Source organism: Magallana gigas, chromosome 5 (genome assembly GCF_963853765.1).
Source record: "Magallana gigas chromosome 5, xbMagGiga1.1, whole genome shotgun sequence".
In the NCBI taxonomy this organism is placed as follows: Eukaryota; Metazoa; Mollusca; class Bivalvia; order Ostreida; family Ostreidae; genus Magallana; species Magallana gigas.
In genome coordinates this window covers 16,279,297-16,303,331 of record NC_088857.1, presented here as the reverse complement: position 1 = coordinate 16,303,331, position 24,035 = coordinate 16,279,297, and the positions used below count along the sequence as shown (strand labels likewise).

General features: G+C 32.2%; 1 protein-coding gene and 1 long non-coding RNA gene across 10 annotated transcripts in view; one reads left to right on the top strand and one right to left on the bottom strand.

The window, feature by feature from the left end:
* LOC105337506 (uncharacterized) overlaps positions 1–22,100 on the bottom strand; it is a 54,697-nt gene extending 32,597 nt beyond the window's left edge. Inside the window, exons 1-11 of the mRNA XM_066084958.1 lie at positions 21,685–22,100; positions 19,019–19,073; positions 11,699–11,842; positions 10,598–10,732; positions 10,033–10,119; positions 1,984–2,054; positions 1,633–1,706; positions 1,149–1,231; positions 682–764; positions 431–460; positions 96–122 (exon numbers count right to left, since the gene is read on the bottom strand). Coding sequence (XP_065941030.1) covers positions 96–122; positions 431–460; positions 682–764; positions 1,149–1,231; positions 1,633–1,706; positions 1,984–2,054; positions 10,033–10,119; positions 10,598–10,732; positions 11,699–11,842; positions 19,019–19,073; positions 21,685–21,720 — 825 coding nt within the window. The 5' untranslated portion in view covers positions 21,721–22,100. The remainder of the gene's footprint in view (positions 1–95; positions 123–430; positions 461–681; positions 765–1,148; positions 1,232–1,632; positions 1,707–1,983; positions 2,055–10,032; positions 10,120–10,597; positions 10,733–11,698; positions 11,843–19,018; positions 19,074–21,684) is intronic.
* LOC105321329 (uncharacterized) lies at positions 3,559–22,818 on the top strand. Of its 9 annotated transcripts, none has more exons than XR_010714098.1 (3): positions 3,559–3,573; positions 22,410–22,507; positions 22,712–22,818. It is a non-coding gene; the product is annotated as an uncharacterized lncRNA (long non-coding RNA). The 9 variants fall into 9 exon arrangements; XR_010714099.1 differs by lacking the exon at positions 3,559–3,573 and adding an exon at positions 17,832–17,846 and having other exon boundaries at positions 22,422–22,507; XR_004602228.2 differs by lacking the exon at positions 3,559–3,573 and adding an exon at positions 20,461–20,475 and having other exon boundaries at positions 22,422–22,507.
* The last annotated feature ends 1,217 nt before the right edge of the window (positions 22,819–24,035 follow it).

Here is a 24,035-nt window from a genome sequence, read left to right as displayed (position 1 = left end):
AAATGGAAAGTAAACACTTCAAAACTTTCAACTGAACAAGAAGTAAATATTAAAAAGAAATATGAAACAAGATAAACACTTGATATAAAATATACCTCGTCATCCTGGCTTGAGCTAAGTAACTAGCAGTTTAAACTCTATTTACATCGGCAGTTTTCATAACATTTACTCTTTTTAAATGCACATTGCATTAAATATTAGCAATTTTTTTTTACCAGAAGAACCATACATTTGCTAATTTACTTTCTTCAGTTCAATGAACAATACATCAAGATGGTTTTTAAAATTCATAATTTCAATATAATAGCCATTCAACTGAGCTTTTTCAATTCTAAACATTAAATGTTTGCAACAATTTTTTCCCATTTCCATATACATGAATCTCAGTGGGTTCTTTTAAAAAAATAAGTGAACAGTCCAACAGTATTACCTTCAGAGGGTGAGAAACACTTTCAGTAAACTATAGACCAAAAAAGATGTCATGTTAGTGGAAGTTGAAAGTCACTCACAGCTAGGCATACACAAATTGTTTATCCAATAAAACATCATAAATATTTAGGTCAAGAGTCCCAAGGCCAGGGGTACAATCAGGACCCCTTGCAAGGAGGGAATAGTCCCAATTATTATGCATATTGAAAGAAGATTGTTACAGACATGTATATGGCAGCATGAGATACTTACAAAAGTGGAGCGAGGCTCATACATGTACACCAGACGACCCCCATTTTCTTCTCCCCTTACCATTGGTGTTTTCTCACATCCAGCTAAAAAATGAACAGGACGTTGAAATAATTACCAGGTAAGCTAACAAATAATTTGTTGCCAATAATGTACTGTTTGTAGACTTACATAATTTTGAATTTTAAAAATAAAAATTTATTGATTCTTCCAATACAGTTTGACAAGGCATTGTAAAATATAAATATCTCTGTCTTTGAAAAAGACCAACTTTTAGATGTCCATAGAAAATGACTAACTTTGAAGATGTGAATTAGCTAAAGTATGTTCAGAAAGTTTTTGATGTTTTCCCTTTTCATTGGCTAATATATGGATCAAACAGCTATAAAGTTTTAATGTTATTGCCTTTTGTTTGGTTTTTGCTGTTCTTTATTTACAATTATTATTTTTTGTTTTAATCAATGACTCACTTGGTTTATAGAATAACTCAGGATCTGGTGGGATATATCTAATATGTTTGACTTTCTCATCCAAGACTTGAATGTCTGCTGGCCTGAAACAACAAAGACATGGCAATCATTTTCCGGGCATTTATAAGCATTCAATAACTTAGTAAAGAATAAACGGTGCACATAAACATCGGAGTATTTATTTTTACCATTAAATTGATTAATGCTTTTGGTTTATATTCATTATATTTTACCACCCATAGATTAAAACTGGCTAGAAAACATATTAAACTTTAAAAGTCGATCAAGTTCGCATTTGAATGCTAACAAGCAGATATTCAATAGCCATTCTCTTATAACCCCACCTATATTTAACCATTTATATCAATATATACATTGTACTAATGTCTCTATTCCACATGAAGTGTTTCAGCTGCTATCACCCATTGATTGTGTGATTGGCAGGATCTTTCACTTCAAGGTTTCTTGTACTTTCCACACTTACCATCTAGCTGCCTGCTGTGGACCCAGTTCTTTGGCAAGAGCATACAAGTTCCTGGGCTCTCGGAGTTTGGGTACCTAAACCAATGATACAGAATCCATCAAAAGTTGCCCACAAATTTTCATTTATTATTAAATCCCAGCCAGCTTCCCTTCATATTCATACATCATTGTGCATGTTTCTTTGGCTGGTCAAATTTTAAAAATAATAGTTACCCAAAATTTTCAAACAATTAATCCCCCCTTTAACCTCCCTTTTTTCTACAGCGGTTTATACATGATTGTTGATGTTTATATTTTATCTTAATTGTTGATTTCTTCTTATTTTAGATGCATTTGTATTACATTAACTTACCATCCCCTTGCCATCTTTGTAGCTATAAACAAGCTGGGTTGTGCGTAGAAGTTCTTCCTGAAGTTTGTTGTCTGAAAGAAAACAAATTACTGGTAATAAAACTGCATCTTGAACTCATGAAATTTTTAATACAGCATATATTTATGTATTGATTTGATCTTGCTTTCTATGCAGATAACTGAGCTGCAAGGAACCTTATACATGTAGCAACTCTAAATTGGTTTAATAATTTTGAAATAAGATATCTTATTTTGTTATACTTTCATGTTAAATACTGAAATCTGATTGGTTAAGACGCAGTTAATAATATTTACTATTACCCTCAGCGTTAGCAACGCACTTGGCAACGGGTAACATTAAAAAATGTTACATGCGCGAAAATTATGCGCGTACGGTTTGCTGTAGAATTCACGTTATTCCGATATAAAAGCAGTAAAATTTTCTTAAAAATTTTAAAAAAGACATTCAGTATAACAAAATAAATAGTGCCTGTTTGGGAGGATAACAGTTGAAATTGACACCCCTCGAAAACCATTGTCAACCTCCGCTTCGCGTCGGTTGACAATGGTTTTCTCGGGGTGTCAATTTCAACTGTTACCCTCCCAAACAGGCACTATTTATATACTATCATTCATATTTTTTGCCCTGTAACCTGAAATATGAAGCAAAATGTCTGAATACAGTAATTGACATTTGCAAGATAAGGTAGAAATCTTGTGTCTTGAGCACTCAATGAGGGTGTTAATACACTGTTGGACTCGGAAACAAAGAAAAAAAAGTTCAAGAAATTTGTCATTAAGTGAGAAGCCAAATAGGTTTTTTTTTTTAATGGAAAGGATCTTAGTATCAAGTTCCTGTTCATAGCATGTCTTAGAGATGAAACTGGAGAGATTAAAGAAATCACTGTCTGCAATGGAACTCACTGATGATGAATTATTTATTTATATTTGCAAGATCTCTTTCCTCTTATTGCCTCTTTGCCACGACAAAGATCGAAATATTCCTGTTCTGTTCTTCAGTTCAAAAAGTTTAAAAAAATAAAATGTATGCAAAGACAATTTAAGATGTCTGACTTGTATACAAAAATAATGACAATCAATTTCAAAACAATCCTGCCATTTAAACCCCTCTCTGGACAATTTTAAAGAAAAAACAACAAAATTTCTTGACGTCAAATCTCACAAGATTGCAAGATGACAGACTGCAGGCTTGAGCCATGACACTGAGCCTGTATCTGTAACACACGCAAAACGGATTAAATTTCTACAGTGATCTTTCGATAAGACTGTTATTATCTACCAGCAGATATTAAATCTGGACACATGGTAGCATTGGGATGCTTTTTAAAACAACATTTTAAATGTATGCATTGTGGTGGCAGATTTCTATCCAAGATTTAACATCAAAACACAAACAGATTATAATCTTTGAAATCAGCTTTACAGAACAAAACCAAGTCTCAAATTCCAGTTCCCTCTAGTTTGGTTACACACTGTACGTAAAACACAAGGAATGATCTAGAGTTCACGCATGGAGATAATCAATGCTTTTGATTAAAAATAATTCTTACACATATAGGACAACAAAAGAGTATGTATTTTGATATAAAGAAATTACCAGTATTCCATGTTCAAGAATGATGGTAAACCAATGCTGAACTAACCCTGAACTCATAGCAAGAACTATTTATATATATTAAATATCCAAATTACATTCCATATATAGTGTAGAGCTAATTAATTTAAAGGGAAATTTACAATTTGGTAATTTTTAATGAAGCTTAAATTATCAAGATTTGGTAATATTACTGCACTGTAGCATATATTTTATTACATCATGTTAATTATCAAGATATGATTCCACACGCTCTGTCCAATCAATTTGTCCTTTGCTATTAAAATGAATTTGTCTGTACATATGACACATTGATCCCGATTCTAAACAACTGTAGACCCTTTTAAAAGAGACATTATATATAGCATGACCTTTGTCTCAAGATTCAAAGACAAACATTAGCAAATGATAAATAATTCATGAATTCAGTAGCCTATAAACTTTTTTTTGCTGAATGAGTTTGTTTGACAAAATAGATCAATCTACAGAAAGTACTTGTTCACATACAAACTACTAACTCAGAAAAGTTCATTGCACACAATAATGAATGAAAAAGAAAAAGGATTGGCAATAAAACTTTACGGTAAATTAAAAGTACTATTTTTCTAAAGAATATCCTAGCTTGGTTCTTCTGGTTTCCAACTAGTACAATTAAATATATTTTTGTATATTCCAATTTCAAGGTACAACGTACCATATATGTAAACCTTTATACATGTGTAGTTATTAAGTTCTTAAAAAAAAAAACCTGAAAGTAACCCTTCATTACATTCAAAAAGTTTTCAGGTAAAAATATATGGTAAAGATCTAAATAGGAAATACCGGTATACTGTCATTGTTAAACAAATTATTATTATTTGTAGGCTATTTAAAGGGAATTCTGGTTGTTAGCCGACTTTCAAAACTTTCGATTCTCAAATATTTGAAAATCTACAAAGTCGGAACACTATATATAAACCTTATAAATACCTAATAAAAACAATGCAATGGTTCACTAAAGGCACGTACTATTTGAACAGTGCTTTAATATAAGGTTCCTATTAATTACCCGTGAATTCTAACGGTAGGCTGTATTAAGAACCACATATTATTTCAACTGAAACATTAAAAGTCAAGGTATTTAACCTTGTTTGGTCACTTCAAGTTAATCCTTTCTTTGATAGTCTTACTTTAAAGCACTGACCAGTTCAGCTTTACTTATTTATGAATTAAATATAATTTGCAAATCTTGAAGGACAGTCAAGAAATTAAATGACAGAAAAACCCCAATTTTTTCAAATTTCTTATTTTGTTTTTCATTTATAAGCATATGTACCGGTGTTCTGACAAATTAAAGGTACCATAAATCAAGCCAATTCCATATTCCAATGGTTTAAGATAATCTGTTGATACAGGTATTGAACTGAAATTGACTCAATCTAATTGTTCCCACAAGATGTACATACAAACGTAAAACTTTCAAGAACTGAGAACCTTATAACAGTACAAAAGCTCCTCACAGTCTGTGACAGAACCAGCTATCAAAATTCATGAAAACCAATAAGAGCTAAAACCATCTATAGCAAACATTACCTGCATTTTTGAAGAAATCAAAGTGATCTAAAATTTCTGAGGAATCTAGAAATTGCCATAACATATAGTAATTATCATCCTCCTCTGAACTGGCAGTGCAATTATTCTCCTGTTCTTTGGTTTTCTCTTTGGCAACTGCAGGCAGACTTTCAAGAGTCTCTTTCTTTCCTTTGATTGAAAATATGTCGTTATTGTACATTTTTCTTCCTAATTTCCAAAAACTTAAATAGTTTTTCTAGGTTGTGGACCAAAATTTCAGTAACCCTTGTTGTAATCCTTCGCTAATCTATTGATGGTCTGTGATTTTGTTCCACTGTTATCTTTGGTATTCATGGTAATGGTACATATCTCTCTCTCCTCTAAAGTTCATTTTGATAAGCATAAGGTGTGTTTGAATTTCACATTTGTTGTCCATACATAGAGAAATAAATCTTACATCAAATCTGCTGGGTCAATAAATGACATATCTACTATATCAGAGTATTAAACCCCTGTTGGTGTACATTTCAGATGAAGTTTCATTGTAAACAATGGCTCTGGCATTAGTTCATCCACATTCATTAGCTATCGAATTCTCTGTCACAAACTATCCCGAGCAAGCAATAAAAGTCATGACCGATCACGCATGGAAAACAAAAGAAACATTCCTTGAAATACTCGAAATTATCATCAACGTCAGAGAGCTATAATCTCATTTCACTTTCAAATTGAGAAAAAATATTGCCTCACAAGGGTTACTTCAAATTAATGACGGGAAATTTCACACCCATGCCGATCGAAAGTCAATCAATGAAAACAGGGGTCTATGCAAGTCTCCGTCTCCTAAAGATATATTCTGTAACAGTTTTGTCAATATGTATATTAATCATTCACACCGGAAGAAAAGGTTTTCAACTTCTGTCAAATGATATGAAAATGGCTCATAATGGATCAAACTACAGCACAATCAATAAAATCCACAAATCTTCACTCCAAAAATATTTGGCCTATTTGAGTTGTTCATTAAAGTCCCATAAACGGAGCACTAGTGAAATTCCGGTCTACCAGACACCGAAAACATATCCATTGTATCTTGCTGCATACATCATGGTAAAAGAGGAAATGGAAAAAAACAAAGTTCTTTGCAAGATCAGTCACAGAGAGTAAAGTTTAAAGACCACAATAGAAAAAAAAATGTACCATAATAACGATCATACTTTTTTTGAGAGAGAGTCATTAACGAGAAAAAACAAGCTGTGGCATTAAATCCGATGACGATCGATGGTTTATAATGCGTAAATCTTTAATTCCACATTTAACATAGCAAGGAAAGAGACATATGAATCATATGCACATTCCCTACTGGTGCTCAAAATAAAAATCTCCTAACACTGAACTTGGCAACCATATTTTTTTTTTCATCCAAACCTAGACGCAACTTTAATCCAATTTCAAAAAGCTCTTACACAGTCAATAAACTTTCTATTTGCTAATGAAGATGACAAATATCTTATTTCTTAATTATGTCTCCAGCAAACTCAATCAAAGAATAAAACTTTAATCATGTTCAACAACCAACTCATTCAGGTTTGTATACATTTGATAGAAAGTGAATTTATCATTTAAAATTACTAGATACTTGCTATCTTGCTTGTTATATGGTCAACACAAAAGATATCAGACTTTCATTAAACATGTCTAAACAGAAATTTAAACCTCTCCATATGGTAGAAATCTGCCAAATCGTTGAGTATAAAGTGCTTTTCAACGCAGTCCTATAAACTTTAATTTGAAATCTGTCAATACTTAAGTAATTATATCTACTCAATAATTCTTCCAGTGACATAGAACTGTCTACTGCACTCTGTGTTACCCAACAACCTAAGGCAGTGAATACACTGGTGAGATAAAAAAAACAAAGACAGGCACTAGAAGTACTAATTGTTGAATTCTGACAATATAACATCTGTGACTTCACACTAATGAATGCAAAAAATGAAAATCAAATATTTTTTCATGGATTTTATTTATGGGCATGAATTTGGTATCTAAATATATCAAACAAAATCTACATCTCACCTTCCAACTAAACTTCATCTCCTCCCCCCCCCCCCCCCCCCCCCCCAACCATAAAAGTAAGAATCAGAAAACCATGTACTGTAGCACTGGAATAACAGGGTGGATTTGGAAGTTCTACAATTAAACTTAAAGAGAAAACATAGTCTATTGAGATACCCAACCCCATAGTTTACTGTGGGATCATAAAAATTATTCACTCATGGGGGATGTTAATTCGTGGGTGAGAGCTACCCATGAACACCACGAAAATTGAGCCGACACAATATCTAATGATTCCACAGTATTCTGTTAGTATCTTCTGCTTGTTCTACCTATAAACCAAGATTTGTTTTGCATTCTGACTAATTGGTTATACAGCTTTTGTAATGTACATCCAATTTTAAGCAAAATATTACCATTGGTAACCAGGATGCCAATGTAAAGAGATAATTCTCTCTGGAACAGTTCAAACATGATGAAATATTGTGCTCTTTGTATAAATTTTTAGAAAGATTAACTTAAAGCCATATAGAGATCTGAAAGGAAACTTGCATGTTATCAGCAATGAATGCCATGAGCACATATCTAAAACTCTTACCAAAACCAATACCAATAGGTATCTTATTGAAATGAAAAAATCAATAATATGCTTATTTGTTTGTGAAGCAAAGAACTTTAATGCCTTCAATAAAAGGGTTTTATAGTATTTCAAAAGTTGATCTGCAAAATAGGATGGTATTAACAATACATTTATTAGATTAATTATGTTTTGCCATCATTCTGCATTTGAAAGATCTTATAAAAGGGTACATTGTGAAAATGGGTCTGAGGTACAAAGGTTACTAGTATTTTGAAATCATTTTTATAAAAAAAAGTTTAACCATATTGTTTAATGCATACATAATATTTTAATGTTATTTCTTACTTACTTGATGAAATCTAATAAATATACTTATGCATTTAAAATGCTTATTTTTTGATAAGTCAAAGTTTTTGTTCATTGTAATTTGAACTCAGAGGAAATATTAGGATTCGACATTTGGTCAAATTGAGAAACAAGTGAATAAATTAATATACATAGTGGTCAAATTAGCTATATGGGGATCAGGAGACACTCCAGAGATAATTCATGCAGTGGATAACAAAGCCAAAATGAATTGCAAAAGTTTTATTGAAGAATCAATCTTACATGCAAATAGTGCAAGAGAGATAACTCCAAAAACTGACCAGGTTTGAATTTCTCTTACATGGGCCATTATATATACTTTACCTACAAGAAGTATATAGGCAAAGAGATATGTTTAACAATGTAGCAAGTACCTCTAAAGACCAGTATATGAAATTCAGCCTTGATAGGAATATTCTGTATGTTACTTGATAATGAAAAAACATAACCTTGCACTGTATTCATAATTAATCGATCAAACAATTTGGAAGCTTCTTATTACAGGGAGTTTTCTTGGTTACAAACGGAATCAATACAGTTTATGTGCAAATTGCCTTATGATTAGAAAGCAATGATTAAACAAAAAACTACAGCTAGCCAAAAAAAAAATGTAACAAAAAACGTCTATTGATGCATGTCTGTGCATAATTGTAGCCAAAAGAACAGAGTGCTTAAATATCCAGAATTCTGAGATTCTGTAATTGAATTAAAAATAGCTAAAATCAATGTACAACTAATGTTATTATGAATTAAGGATGACATTAAGTGAATGTGTTGTTATTCATCTTTTAAAAAAATGGCCAAAAAAGTATTTTCTATAATCAAATCATTCTAATGAAGTTTTGTTTAAAAAGGTGCCAAAGTATTATGGCATACATTAACATCATTTCCTTGTTACAATTATCATGGCAAGTGCATACATTAAGTGATTTGACTGCATTTAACAAAATAAAATAAAACATAGAACCGCTTGTTTCTGAAGAATACGATAAAAAGAATGACATCAAAAATGTCTGAGCAGGAATTGTAACACCAGTCAATGAACCTACAAATGTCCAAGTCTTTAAAATATTATGGAGTATGACTACAACAAACTGAATTTATCAAAGGAACCAGCACCTGACAAATCTAGATTACCCTCCTTTAATATTCTGACTGCAATTTTCAATGTTTCAAAACTTTGGCACCTCGCTCTTATCAGACTATCTGTTTATACCAACACAAACAGGATGGCTTTATTAGGTTACACTGTAGTTCCATTGTAGAAGGTAAACTTGGGGCTAAGTGAACCTCTTAAAAGGCATCAATGATATCTTTTATGGGTCCAACAGGTGGTTTCCATTAAACTTTAACATATATAAATTATACAGGAGAGCCAGAGTTTTTGACTTACAGGAGACATAATGACCATGATAACAAAAAGACACCAAAAAGACTCCTTTCATAAATTAGATTAAAATTCATCTGCAAGAAATAATTTGAGCAAGCTCTCTACATTTATAAGAAGATAACCAAGCCCAAAACCATTGCCTGAGCGCAATAAAACCTCACACAGTGTGCACACCAAAAATAAAATAAATAAATAAGAAAATAAAATGTCTACCACCATGCATATCTTTTGGGTATAATCGCATACCAAGAAAAAATTCTGTACATGCATAAATAAAATTTATAAGGTGAAAACAAAACTCTTTGTGAAAGAACTACATAAAACATCGAAACACAACAGTTTACCACTAGATGAACAACAAAGTGAGTAATTATATATGTGTGATGACACATACATGAAACCTATATACATGTATAGTGAACAAAGTGATGAAATAACAATGATACCATTCCAACATCAGTGAGGAAGTGAAATCTAACAAAAGCCTTACCACTTAGATTTTCGTCATAATAACCCTTAATGTGGCTTTCGCAACTAACCCCTGCACGCATATGATATGATCTCCGTTTTTCTTCCACTATAGCAGATTATAGATAAGACAAGTTGTAAACTTTTGGAGAAAATACAATAAATATATGATGCTATTGAACCACAGAGGCTAAACCCATTTTGGACGCCAAAGTGGTGCAAGCTATGTAGTGCAGTCTTTGTTTAACATAAATTATATAGCATTCACAACCTGGGGACAGAAATGGGTGTGGTTCCTAAGTACATGATTATTATCAAAAAGATTGTTGTGGAACCAGATGTTACTTTAATTGTAATGCTGCTTTGAATGCATGGAGATCATGGTGCCTTGAATGTCATACTAATTGCAACCAAGTGCAAAAAATTGCATTATAAGAGAAGCGCACATATATAGGATCATCTCACATCCAATATGTTATTTACATATGATTATATTGCATTTTCTAGGTACTTATTAGATTTTCAAAAACTAGTCTTTGTTATGGAGCAGCATGCACCTTTTTCTATTGAGAGATATTTTTACTTACCAGCATTTTTCTTTTCATCCGAGTCTAAGTCAGAATCATCACTCTCGCTACCGCTGCCACTGCTTAACTGGTAGCCATAGGTTTTCTCCCACTCCGCATAAGAGGAGAAGTTGTGTCTAAACCCCTGATTTCTCCCTGAAAACACACAAGGACCATTATTAATACAACAAGACTGATTAAGTTTTTCACTACTGCCTATGCTTTGTATGCAGTATATTCTCATTAAGCACATTATTAACCGCACCAGTAATAATATAATCAAAAGATTTAAAAATATTTTACCTTGAAAGAATAAAGATTGTACACATTTTCACTATATTGATACATGGTTTTATCTATGTATATGATATGATTTGCTTTAAATCACTACTGTTGGTTATACAATGTATCTAGGTATAGCTAATTAAAAAGCACAAAAAACCTTCTAGTGAAATACAAGAATATATGATGAACACAAAGCACAATCTATTCATTGACGTCATGTATACATAAACACATAGATATATATATTACCAGTAACTACACAAATATCAAACTAAAATCAGACGAAACATGCTAAGTACACAAAAATAACTAATGATTTGTTCATTTAAGCAACAAACACTTTTTTCCCCTGTTTAAAATATTGTACCATACTTTGTTGACATAATATTCCATGGGAAATAATTACCAGTAGAGCAAATTTAGTATATATTACTGTATTCAATGAAAGAATTTGTTTATTCAATATATCTTGACTGAAATTTTTCAGAACATTTATCTCTGTTGGGCCAATTGCATTTACAGAGATATGAACTGTGGTTATACGAAATATAGAGCAGAGGTGCAGCAAAAATAAATTCATGATAGACTTTTTAATGGTCCATCAGGTATTATACACCTGGCATTACGATAAATCTTTATACAGGTACCGGTACATTGTACTAGTGACCAAAACTTCCTATATGCTGGTGTCAGTTGAAATATATCTAGCATCATGGGACAAATTAAACACAATGATTCCTTGCCCTGTAGGTGCACTAGCAAACAGTTTAGACACATGGCTACTCTTGTAGCTAATAAACTTGTAGACACAATTATAGACACATCACTATTGAGGACCTGTGAGGATACGGAAATCCTCCTCATACTCCTCGCTTTCATACGACCCCTCTCCCTGCCCCTCGCCTGGCTCCTCTTGGTCAGAGTCTGCAGACTTTTTGGGTCGGGAAGCTTCAGCTATCGGCAAAAGCTGACGGTTTCTGGCTGTAAACATTTGTAGTACATTGAGCTTTCACCAGTTTTCCTATTAATTAACTACATTGAAAAAGCTTACAAAAATCCCCGGTGTAGAGTCAGGAGTCTTTTTAAACAGCATTTTCCCATTATCAAATCCAATATTGATACATGTTTATTATAAAAAAGACATGGTTTTTCAATTGATTTTGGGTAGAAAATCAATTGCAAATCACTTGCTTAAAACGCTTTTGTATTATCCAGTACAGATGAAAGCATAAATTATGCAACTACATTTATAACATTTTTCTGACATCAGATATAAAGTTATAAAACATTCAATAAGAACCTTTTTGCATAACAGAACACCCCTTATTTGCAAAAGTTTAAGTTATTGCATAAGCCAATATGCAAGTATTGATACAGGTAAATTATTATTGATTTAATACATTGGATTCTGGACTCGAAGATTGGCATGCCAATTAGAATTAACTAACCAAACATAAAGGCACATTTGACGATATTGAGAGTATACAAACATGTATTTGATATAAAAATTTAGGTACACAACGGACAAGTCTTAGTTATCAAGCATTAGTAAATGGCTAACACTGCAGCACATATACCCGTTTGTTATATCACTAACACAGAATATATGCATATATGCAGGTCAACATAGATGATATCATGGTTACAACACTTCAAACTATTAATGATTTAGGCACCCTTTTTTTGAGACATTCGAATACATCATATCTGAACATACCAAATATAGATATATCAATTGGTCGAAATGACAGGTCCACCTCCCAAAAGTTACTTGGATCCTCCTCCTGATAAATTGGCCCTTTAATCCGAGATCTTGCAGACTGAGACGTTCTCGGTCGAGAAATCCTTTTCTCACCAGATATCATTTTCTGTGAGTCCAGCTTCATTGAATTAAATCCCAGAGAGTGAATTAATAGTTGAATTCACAACTCATCAAGAAGCCATCCCACCGTCCACAAAAGGGCGAAACATAATCTCAAGATCTGATGCTTTCTAATCGTGATTAATAATTAATGGACTGCCGAGAAATGATTATTCCCACAGGATGCTTAAATTCCTTTAGCAACATTCAGTTTGCTCACATCTCGTGAAGGGCAACTTTCAATAAATACACATCAACGGTCCTGACAACCAATAAAAACTTCATCAATAATGCCATTTTACGACTGTTTAACAGTAAATTTTTAAAATCCATGCACCCATACACATAAATCAATGCCGTTTCTGATCTTTTGTTCCCTCCAATTCCATACGAGTTTATGGCAGTCCAACAGACTATCCTGTATGGGCAACAATGCACTTTAATATTCCTATCCAGCACATAAACTGCTTGTAGAGTAACCGATTACACACCAATCCTTATCTTTATATGTCTGTACCACCGGGTCTTTGCAGGCGAAGAAATTTAAAATTCTATCCAATCAGGTCTATTGAGACGTACTCGGTGAATAGGTTTCCCCATTTTACTAATGGTTGTCTGCCCTAGCCCTGCCATGGTTGTCTATAACTCAGGCCAGTTGACAAGATAGATTGATGGCTCCCCTCTTACTCACGACCGTTGCTTGGAGGACCTGCTCCAAATTGTATGATAATCTATCACATAGTATTTTTGTAAGCCTTTCTTTATTAATTAAAGGGCCACTCAACAGGTACTTTGTGAACAAAAGACCTGTATTCTTTCATGCCGCGTACACCCGTCTTTAAAATTCTGTATTGTTGCTATCCCTGATTAATAAAAGAACACATATAGGCCATATCAGAAATATCGGTTTTAGGATTGTGCCAAACATAAATAGGTATTGAGTTAAAGAATTATTAGTTAAAACCTGAGTAGGACCAGAACTCCATGTCATCCCTTTTAACTGATCCAAATACAGATGAGATTAAAATCAAATTATTCAGGCCAATTTTATTCCTACTTTAAAGTAATAGCGTTCTGGTTTATGTTCATTTTCAATAATGCGCATTCTCAAACCCCGCCAGGTCTTATACAAGGCGGGTGGCTATGGACATCAGATAAGAACAGTCTATGTTATGTAACTCTGACAGCTTGAAATGATAGTAAACATACATATATGGATGTTCTTGCATTTTAAACATTGGACTCGGTTTGATAAAATGTGCTGATACTGATACATTTCAAACAAATTATCAACTTATACGTATAAAAGGGCCTGCACATACATATTCAAATGGGACAAGAATTAAATGGATATCTTGAAGATATCAAATGAATGCGAGGGTATAACCATGGATGAAAATTACTGTGTCTTATGATGATAATCAATCTTAGAATGAATACACTAAATGTTTTGGCTAATTCTTACAAAATTCTATTTAATCGAAACTGCCAATGCAAAGCTCTTAATCTCTAACACATCAGAATTGTTCAGTTTGTTTAAATTCTTATGTTGGTATGGGTGAATACTTTGTAAATTGAAGACAAGATGAAACTTTTATAAACACATGAAATTAAACAAACATCGTTCAACCATAAGAAGGGCTATCTAATAAATTCTGAGTAAATATGTCGGAATTTTGTGATAGGGAACCATTGATTCTTTAGTTGAAAGTATAAAAAGAGCATTTACGTCATTGATAATGTGTATTAAAAATATTTTGACAAAACAATTTCACATAAAGGACATCCTGAAAGAACCTCTAGTGTGCTTTCAAAATCAATCAAAAGATTGTGGTTGGAATGAATACGGTTCATGGCATGTCCAATATTGCAATAAAGGAATATGTGCAAGGGCATTTAATCTTTAATGAAATGTGCATCTGACACCTTGATAACATGCACATTATATTCATATTTCCCAGTCTTGCCAACAGCATGCCTCATTTAAGACATATCCAATTTCTAAAAACAAAAGGGAAAAGAACAAATTAGAATTTGCCCCAGACTAATATACCGGTATATGCATTTTCAAGCCAAGAATTATTGGAAATCTATGTTTCTATCAATGAAACTTAATATGGTCTGTAACTAAAGCATACTTCAGTAGAAATTTGGAGATCTATATGATTAATTCTATACAGCCTTGGACTATATTTATAAATGTATGCCCTTCTTGCCATATTTGATCTGAATTAGAACACATAGTGATTTGGCAATGCATCTGCATGCTGTATCCAATCCAAGGTTAAAGTGATATTTGCTGATAAGTAAATCAAAAGATTTATTTACATTTTTGAGAATTTTCCGTTTACATTGTCAATTAATTGGTTAGGAAAGACCTTTGTTCATCCCTCTTGCAGCCATCTAACAGGAAAGATTTGTTTATATATAATAGTGCTGCTGCAATACCTGTACTATTACTGTAAACCAAATTTTATTCACAGCAACTTTATTTAGCAATTAACCAGAGATAACTATGTTTCAAGGAAACAAATTTTTACAATCATTACGTCGATAAGCTGTAAAACAATATACCAGAGACATTTGAGGGCTAGTCTGCAGTGAGAAATATTCATGACACAGAGACTCTTGGGGTGGGAACCTCATGAATATTTCTTCATTTTCTTGCACTCAAATAGATTTAAAGTTATTTTACAGTATATTGGTTTGTCTGAATTATTTGACATCATGGCCCCTTATCAAGCCTGACGCCAGGTCTTTCCGATACAATTCTAGAGCAGAGTGAAACCTTCACTTAAGCAAAAAGAATTACTGTACAAGCTTGTTACTGGTACTCTATTGCTAATGACTTCAGATATTTATGTAGTACACATTGCTAGGTTAATCCGAACTCAAAAACCTTACAATTATGTAAGAATTCACTGACGGAAAAACCAAAAATATTAAATCCATGCGTTCTAAAACAACCAGCTTTTCACTAAACTGTGTAATCCTACCTGTCAGCAGTACTTAACACATCAAAAAAAAATATTATTACCTAGTACAGAAAAGAAAACTTTAAAAAATCCTATTCATATAAATGTATAATACATCATAATGGGCAATGGGACAAATGGGAATTAAAAAGAAAATGGACATACTGGGGTAATACATATAAACATTAACATGATATTATATATAACTTTTAATAGCAATACACAAAAAGTTCATACTAAGTTCACAAGCAAAGTGCAAGAGTTGTATCTATAATGATATTGGTGCACATGCTTTCTTTTCATACTTGAGCATGTGACAAAGAGTACAAGCAGTGCTAATTTGCAATTTTGGTCATTATAGAAAGTCTGTGTCTTAATTGCTTAATGTGTCTAAAAAGCTTCTGACATTGGAAAACAGTTAGCTGCAGGTCTGTAGTTCCTGGTCTGAAAAATTCCAATGGACAACCTGGGAGCTACAGTTCCATATACGTGTTTAAAAGTTTAAATTTATGGTGCCCAAAAAATTAAACTATAGTTTTGGACTGATTACCGGTAACCCTATTTCTACACAAATTTTGTAAAAATCATTTGGACCATTAAATTCTTTGGAGAATTACTACTGATGCCATTTGCTAAACTTATTTGCCTCAGACTCTCTCTTAAACATGCTAACCAACCTAGGAAAATGAAGTATGTTTAATTCACATGCAGATCTTAGAGCCCCCATTTTTACATGTAAACAAAATACACTACTTCTCTTTACGGGGCTGGTGATGGTGTTTTAAAGAATATCAGAAGCAAGTAAAGTGACAAGGACATAACATTTTTGGTGATTTATACTGTCTTGACAAGCATTGAAAACATGTCAGAAATCAGAAAATTTCATGTTACATTCTGATCAATACGAACATAAGCATAATTATCAATGAGAACTTTTACTTACAGTAAATGAACACTTAATTAGCCGGTTAGAGAAATTTATACAAAGATGTAAACACAGGCACTTTTGACTGCAATAAAGTTGACTCCATAGTACAATTGTAACACAATCAAGGTACGTACCTAACTCTGAATTACATGGAGTACCCCTTGGTTAATTGTGATGTGAAATGACATTTCCAGTCTTCGTTTAAGCGGAGAGGAGAAAATAAAGGAAAGCATGCAATACATGTAGATGATTTTGTAGGTAAATTATCATAAAAGAGAATGATACTAAACACTTGTTCACTGCTTTTCCACTGAAAGCAAAACCGATTATCATAATTCATAGAAGGGGAACTCCTTGGAATTCCGAGTTAGGTACCTTGCAAGGATGCAAACATTTAAATCATGAACAGGTACAATTGTATCATTGAATGCAGCTCTTTTGGTTGGTTGATAAACAAATATTTACATTTGCAAATATGTTTCCTTATAAGTAATAAACAGCAATGTTAAAACGTTTACTGGGATATGATGTTCGTTGGTACGTGATCAAATCTACTGAGAAATTTAAGCCATTCGGGTTTCACAGGATTTGATCCCGTGACCAATTAACTTCATATTACGGTGAACTTTTTAAATTGCTGTTTATTTCTTAATAAATTAAGGTTAAGATCATTGAAGAAAAAAACCAACTTATGGTTTTTTTTTCAATGCTAGTATAAAGAGCGCATGTCTTAATATAAACTTTAAAAACTTTTCACATCCACCAAGCAGACTAGATGTGTAGGCCACTTGAAACTATGTGTCTACTGTGTAAATCCAGAGGAATGTTTTTGGTCTTATCAATTTTACAAGAAGATTTAAAGTTGCACAACTATCAGCTCTCTCTATGGTATATATATTAAGTATACATAAAATACAAAATTTAATGTTAGTGTAATTCATAATAGTGACTGAGTGAAAAAATTAAATTAAGATGTTACGCTAAAGACAGTAACATTTCAATGCATTTATATTCTAAACAAAAGACAAAAATGTGTGATAAAACAATAAAATGGTGTTAGTTCTCTCAAGCTTACTCACATTTGTCAGTTTGAGCTAGAAAAAGAATGCATAAAGAGAGATAACTCTATCTGTAGGCCTCGAGTGGATGCTGTTTTCACAAGTCATTTGTTTGTTTTAAACAAACCAATATAACCATTTGTTTGATTCTGGCGCCGATGGAGTAAGTTTAAATATACTGGTAATTGAAACTCACAACAGGGGAATTGCATCTTTTTATAATTGCCTGCATGATCAATGATGTTATGTTGATTTGTGACTCCTGAATATTTGAGTAATTGTAATTACCCAAACATACAGATTGTAATTTGATAAAGGAACTGTATATATTGAAAGAGGGTATAGGAAATATTGATTTCAATTAATGAACAATCAAAAGAATAGTTAAGTGAATCAATGTATGCACTTTCATGAATTGTTCAGCCTGCATAGGTAGATTATACATATTACCTGGTCGTATTAAAACCTTCATATATATGTATACACATATCTGTCGATCGTTACATGTAGGAACTTTAAAATAATTCAAAAGATTAGTAAGAAAGCTTGCACTTTTGTTGAACATTAGGCATTTCCTAATACAGAGTCTTACATGTTGTTTTAAGGAAAGCGTGATAACGATACTGATTTTTTTTTTTAATAATGGAACCATAATTAATTAACTTAATAAAAATTATCAATTTTTTTAACTTTAAGTTATGAAATTGCAGAACTTTTAATGTCCTGATTCGAAGTATTTGATTAATTATAATGTATGACATAAAATGATAAAACATACAGCTGACTTCTGTTGTTCGCAGTGTTCTTATTTACATATACATGTATATACATGTATAAGATATCTATTTACTATTACAGTCAAAAATTATAATGCATAGTAGTTGGTGAAAATATGCATGCAGCTAGCTTTTGTTATTTACAAAGTCTGTAGTTTACATGTATATGGAAATTAATCAGGAAATCATAGAACCATTGATTTTTGTTTGTGGAGTAAACTGCAGAGAAGTCTATATGTATTTTAGTTTTAAGACAGACATAATTAATTCAATAAAACAATATGGACAGTACAATAAAATTTGATAGCCTTTTGATTTTTAAAGTGCATATATAATAACCAACCGACTGAAATAAAGATGAATAATATTTGTGAACTCATGATCAGTCATGAACACTTATATAAAGTGACTATAATGTAATATAAGTATCCAAGATTATATGTAAAAGAAAAAAAATAGATGAATAAATAAAGGTGATAAATTTCATAAAAATGAAAAATAAAATATATGAACAAATTTTAATCAGTTATAAATCATGAAATGTGTAAAATATTATTACCTGTATAGTATCCATAATGTTCCAAATGTTTGCGCATAAAACTATCATATGGATTCTGAAATGGAAAGGTGAATGAAATGTCACTTCTACTAAAATAACAAAAAACCAGTACTTGTATTCATCACTAAACAAACTAAATCAATGCATCTAACAAATAGTTCCCAAGTTTGCTTTTGCACATCTTCCCAAGTCAAGGGTTTGTGATCCGCTCTGCTTCTCACAAACCCTTGACCAAATAGACAGAGTTTAACGGGATTAGAAACCCCGTTTTCTGGTTGGTCTCATTGAAGTTTGCATTATCCAATAAGAAATTTTATTTCAAAAATGATGTTAATTGTGCATCCATCAATGTTGAGCCATTGTCAAATGAATTTGAGAAAGACTAGTAAGAAATTGACTTCCTGCTTTCAGTTTTAAGTCTGACAAACCCATCTTTTCTACAAATTTGATTACTATAAACAATTTCTTCATGGAAGCAGCCATATTAAATTGCTGCATTTTTCTATTTAATACGCATTTTTTAATTGGTTGAACTAGAGGCCAAGAAAGTTAGAAATTGGTTCTCTCCCTAGATGGTACAATTGTAAACCAACATGTTTCGTCTGTTTGGTCAAGGGTTTATGTAGAGCAGAGCGGATAACAAACTCTTGACTTGGGAAGATGGCTTTTGCATAAAATAAACCAAAGTAATCTTGTAGTATAACAATTCAAAATCTCTGCATACTTTGTAAGTGACATCTTTATGCATCTTTGATGTTTAATAATGAAACAATTACTGTCTCTGCTGGGTTTTGATCCCAGATCCTCTGGCATACAAATTCAGCACTCTAACAATCAAAGTAAAGGGGTTAATTTAACCCATTAATAGTAAAACTAGTAGGAATGCCATACATCTGACTCTACCACCATGACAACAACTTTTTAATACTAAAGAAAGTAATTGAGCATATGAACAGCAACTTATATAATGTTCCATTATACTTGTAATTTTATTTTAATTTAAGGTTTTCAATATTTGTTCAAATGCAGGTTAGGAGAGAATTTCAATCCTGTAGGAGAATCGTCATACTGGTGTTTTTTAAACCAAACCAATGTGTTGTGTATAATTTGACACTCAATTTAGAGAGTGTGTAGTGTGTACATAGGAAGAATGTTTTGTAACTACCAAGAAATTTTCTTTTTTACATATATATGCGAAGGGGTTTCTAATGAGAAGTTGAGCTTTCAAAATTGAATGCTATATGTATCACTGCCTGCATGGTCTCTATGTGTTGAGGTCTTTTAACTAAAATAAAAAACCCTGATATCTATAGAAAGAAGATTTAAAGGTATGTAAACGAAGCTTATGTTCACAAAGAAATCAAGGTGAAATCTTTAAAACCAAGACAAGTTGAAGGGAATTATCCCCACGCATCCAAACATTCTCTTCGTGTGTCTCAAAAATAAATTTATTCAAGGTAAGAGCACAAACAGTTCCATTGAAGAAGTCAATGATTGCGGGTTTAACATTTGCATATCAGGATAGTTGAGTACACTATTACCCTCTATAGATTACATACATGAACCAGAAGCATCCATTATGAACTCATTTTTGTTAACACTATCATGACTTCTTCTACAAAGTACAAATGAAATCAAAGATGGTGCAGTAATACATCTACATATATATAAAATCCATGTTTAATAATAAAATATAAACAAGATGTGTCGATATCATAGATACTTGTCTTCTTTTCTTATAAATATTTAGCACTAGTAGTACTTCATGTATCTAGAATTGTTGTATTTTTGTACACCAGTACATTTTATGTAATGTATCTTTTATAGAGTCACAATTATAGTATTCACTGACTTTTGAATCCATGGGTCTACTAGTGCTTGACTTGTCAATCACCAGGTGGTATCAAATGCTACTTCAGCATGTGTACAGTGTTAAATAAAGCATTTATACTGATAAATGCCTTGCTAAACAAACACAAATACCAGGACACCCCAATATGTAAGGCTTGATCATACCACTTGTCAAAAGTATATGCAATAAAATGGCAATCATATCTTAAATGTATACATTTATGACTGCATGAATTTCACATTTGCATGTACATACATTTTCCCGTGTCAAAAGTTCAATTATCTGAATACACCTATACTAAATGAAAATCAAGAATCAGTGATTTCTTTATCTGCCACATATCTGAATTGCTTTGTTTCTCGTACTCGATAACACGGAATTCTACAAAGCACTTACCAATAAATAGATTAAATAGTCAATAGTGAATCAATGGCATGCAAGAACTGCTAGTGGTTTTAGAATATCCCTGTATTTGTTGACAAAGAGATTTGTTCTAGACTTTTACTTTTGACTTCGTTATTGTGCATAAACTTCTTGTGTACACATGATTTAAAAAAAGACTATATTCTGAGGCTAATATTTGTTTCACCACATTCTTAAACAAAAAAATGTCCTATTTTCCAACAGAATATATCATATTTATTTACACCCGTATTTAAAACATCATGAACATCACTTTAGGAGAAATTTCATTATTACTTTTATTTAAATTCATTTTTACCCAAATTAATTCAATCACGGACTTTTATTTATATATTTGTAATCCAACATTGACAACTTATGAATATCCACAAATCTGAATCACGATACTTACCAAATCAAACTGAAATTCATTGTCTGAATTCCACATGGTTTGACTATTGGCATAGTTTCTAATGAGGCCGAGATAATGATCACACAACAAAAGAGAGTTTTGTTGGGTAATATATGTCGATCAACTTTGTTTTTATACGCATCACGTTCTCCTGATTAAAATTGCCATTCTGACATTACCGAGCTTTTCCTAAGATCATTTGAATTGAATCCGTTTCTTGCAGACACATATTTTCCGATTATCCCTTGCTTAAATTGAAATTCTAAATCATAATAAGTTAAAATAATACTAAGCGCGATTTCAAATACTTTTAAATCCCCGCTGAATGCTACTTCGATTATTCCTTATCACGCACCAACGTGTTCTATTTGGGTCAGTGACTGTTCACAGCAAAAGACGCCACTATACGCAACAAAGTAAACCTTACAAATCACATGTGTATGATTTTAAAGATATTAAATGGATTTTTTATATGTTGGTTTACATTTCATGAGTATGTTTCTTAAATTACTAATCAATAGGTACAAAAGAAACAGCGTGACAGTTAATATTTTTAGTCAAGTAATTCTTCCGCTGCAGACGACGTTGTCAGGTGCTTTTGGTACAGAACAGTCCGCAGTAAATAAGAAATAATTAAATTAAAAAAAGGAAGTATATGATATTGTTCATGTCATTGTTCATATGTATGAAAAACTAATTTTATCTACCACATTAATTATTTGTAGGCTTATTTGTAGAAATTGTTCAAGTAAACAAATGCGCAACTGTTCCTTTCAACTTTCTTTTTCCGGTTGGACGCCATCTTTAGATAGAGTCCAACATGGTAAGAAGAGAAAACACAGCTGTTGTGGTCATATCAAACAATAACTTTGACCTTTTTAATATTTAATCAGTAGAAAAAATTCCATTGATATTTGATTTTGTATGATTGAATGCAGATGTATAGAATTAGCTTAAAATTACAAAGATTTTAGCCTAGCTCGAATTTCCTTGAGTATTAACGAAAAACTGTGTTTGACGTTTACAGGGTGCCCACAAAAGTTATCGCACCAAAATGCGATTAGCCAAGAAACAGAAGCAGAACCGCCCAGTCCCACAGTGGGTTAGAATGAAAACTGGAAACACTATCAGGTAGGGCAAGCCCCTGGAGAACTATAACTTTGCCAGAGACTATTTATCTCTGATTTTGCTTAGTCGAGTAACATGACTGGGGATACAAGAACCAATGAACATTATTGTCAAAGAGCAATACCATTAATTACCCAGTGATGTGTCCAAATACAATTCACACAATTGCAGAGGCAGTGGAACGATCTCCGTTCTGAAACAGCTACAGCATTAGTCAGGCTATCAGCAGATCAGTGGGCCCCATCTTACGCTGCAGTTAATGATAACCGTTTCTTATAAACTCTTTTAAAATGTAATTTATTAAAAAAAAAAAAAAAAAAAGGGTTAGATGGAATTTATGATTGAAGAAAGTTTTATCTGCCGTTATATTTTATGTTCAGTTATTATACATGAGTTGCACTCAAAATAAAAGATCAAAATATCAGTTAAGATCAGCTCAAGAATGAATTTTTATGTTTTAAATCAGGTATTTTACTCTTTCATGTTATGTCTGCCTCAGTTTTAACTTTTAGAAAGTTTTTAAATTTTATACTGATGCAAATTGCAGAAGAATGCTTTAATTTAAATTCCAGGATTATTTTTTTTCATTGATATGTCCCCTCTTCATACCCATAGTAAAACTCAATTCATTTTGGAGATCTATGACTGAAAAATTTGATGTCTTTCATAAAAATTCTGAAAATTGAATTGAACTTCTCTGTAACACATTGCTCCAGTCATTTGCTACATTGCATGAAAAATTGACATTTTTAAGGCGTCGAGCTAATGCTCGGCAGCCTTCTAGCGATCGTCTGGATTGGCAATCGTCCAAAAATTCATGCACTGCACCGCCTTTTTAATGCGCATAAAAAATAAGTTCCTTGAAGTATTAAACGTATAACAAGATTTGTATTCCTTTTATTCAACTAAATTGTGTACAAAAAAACCAACTTTGCTTCCCTAGTTATTGACAACTCATTGCATAAGTATAAATTTGCTTAATCAAGAAATGGCGGATGAATACAATAAGGTGCAATGTAAACATTCACTAAAATAGTATTTAAGTTTATCGCTTACATTTTGATTGGAGACTGTGCCCGATAGAAATAAAATTCGATATGTAAATGTATTTGTTATCGGGCATGGTCTCCAAAATAATTGTAAGCGATAAACTTATCTAGAGATTTTGTTGCAATTAATAAACACGATAATGCAGTTGGTTTGGTCGAGCATTTTAGATAGCA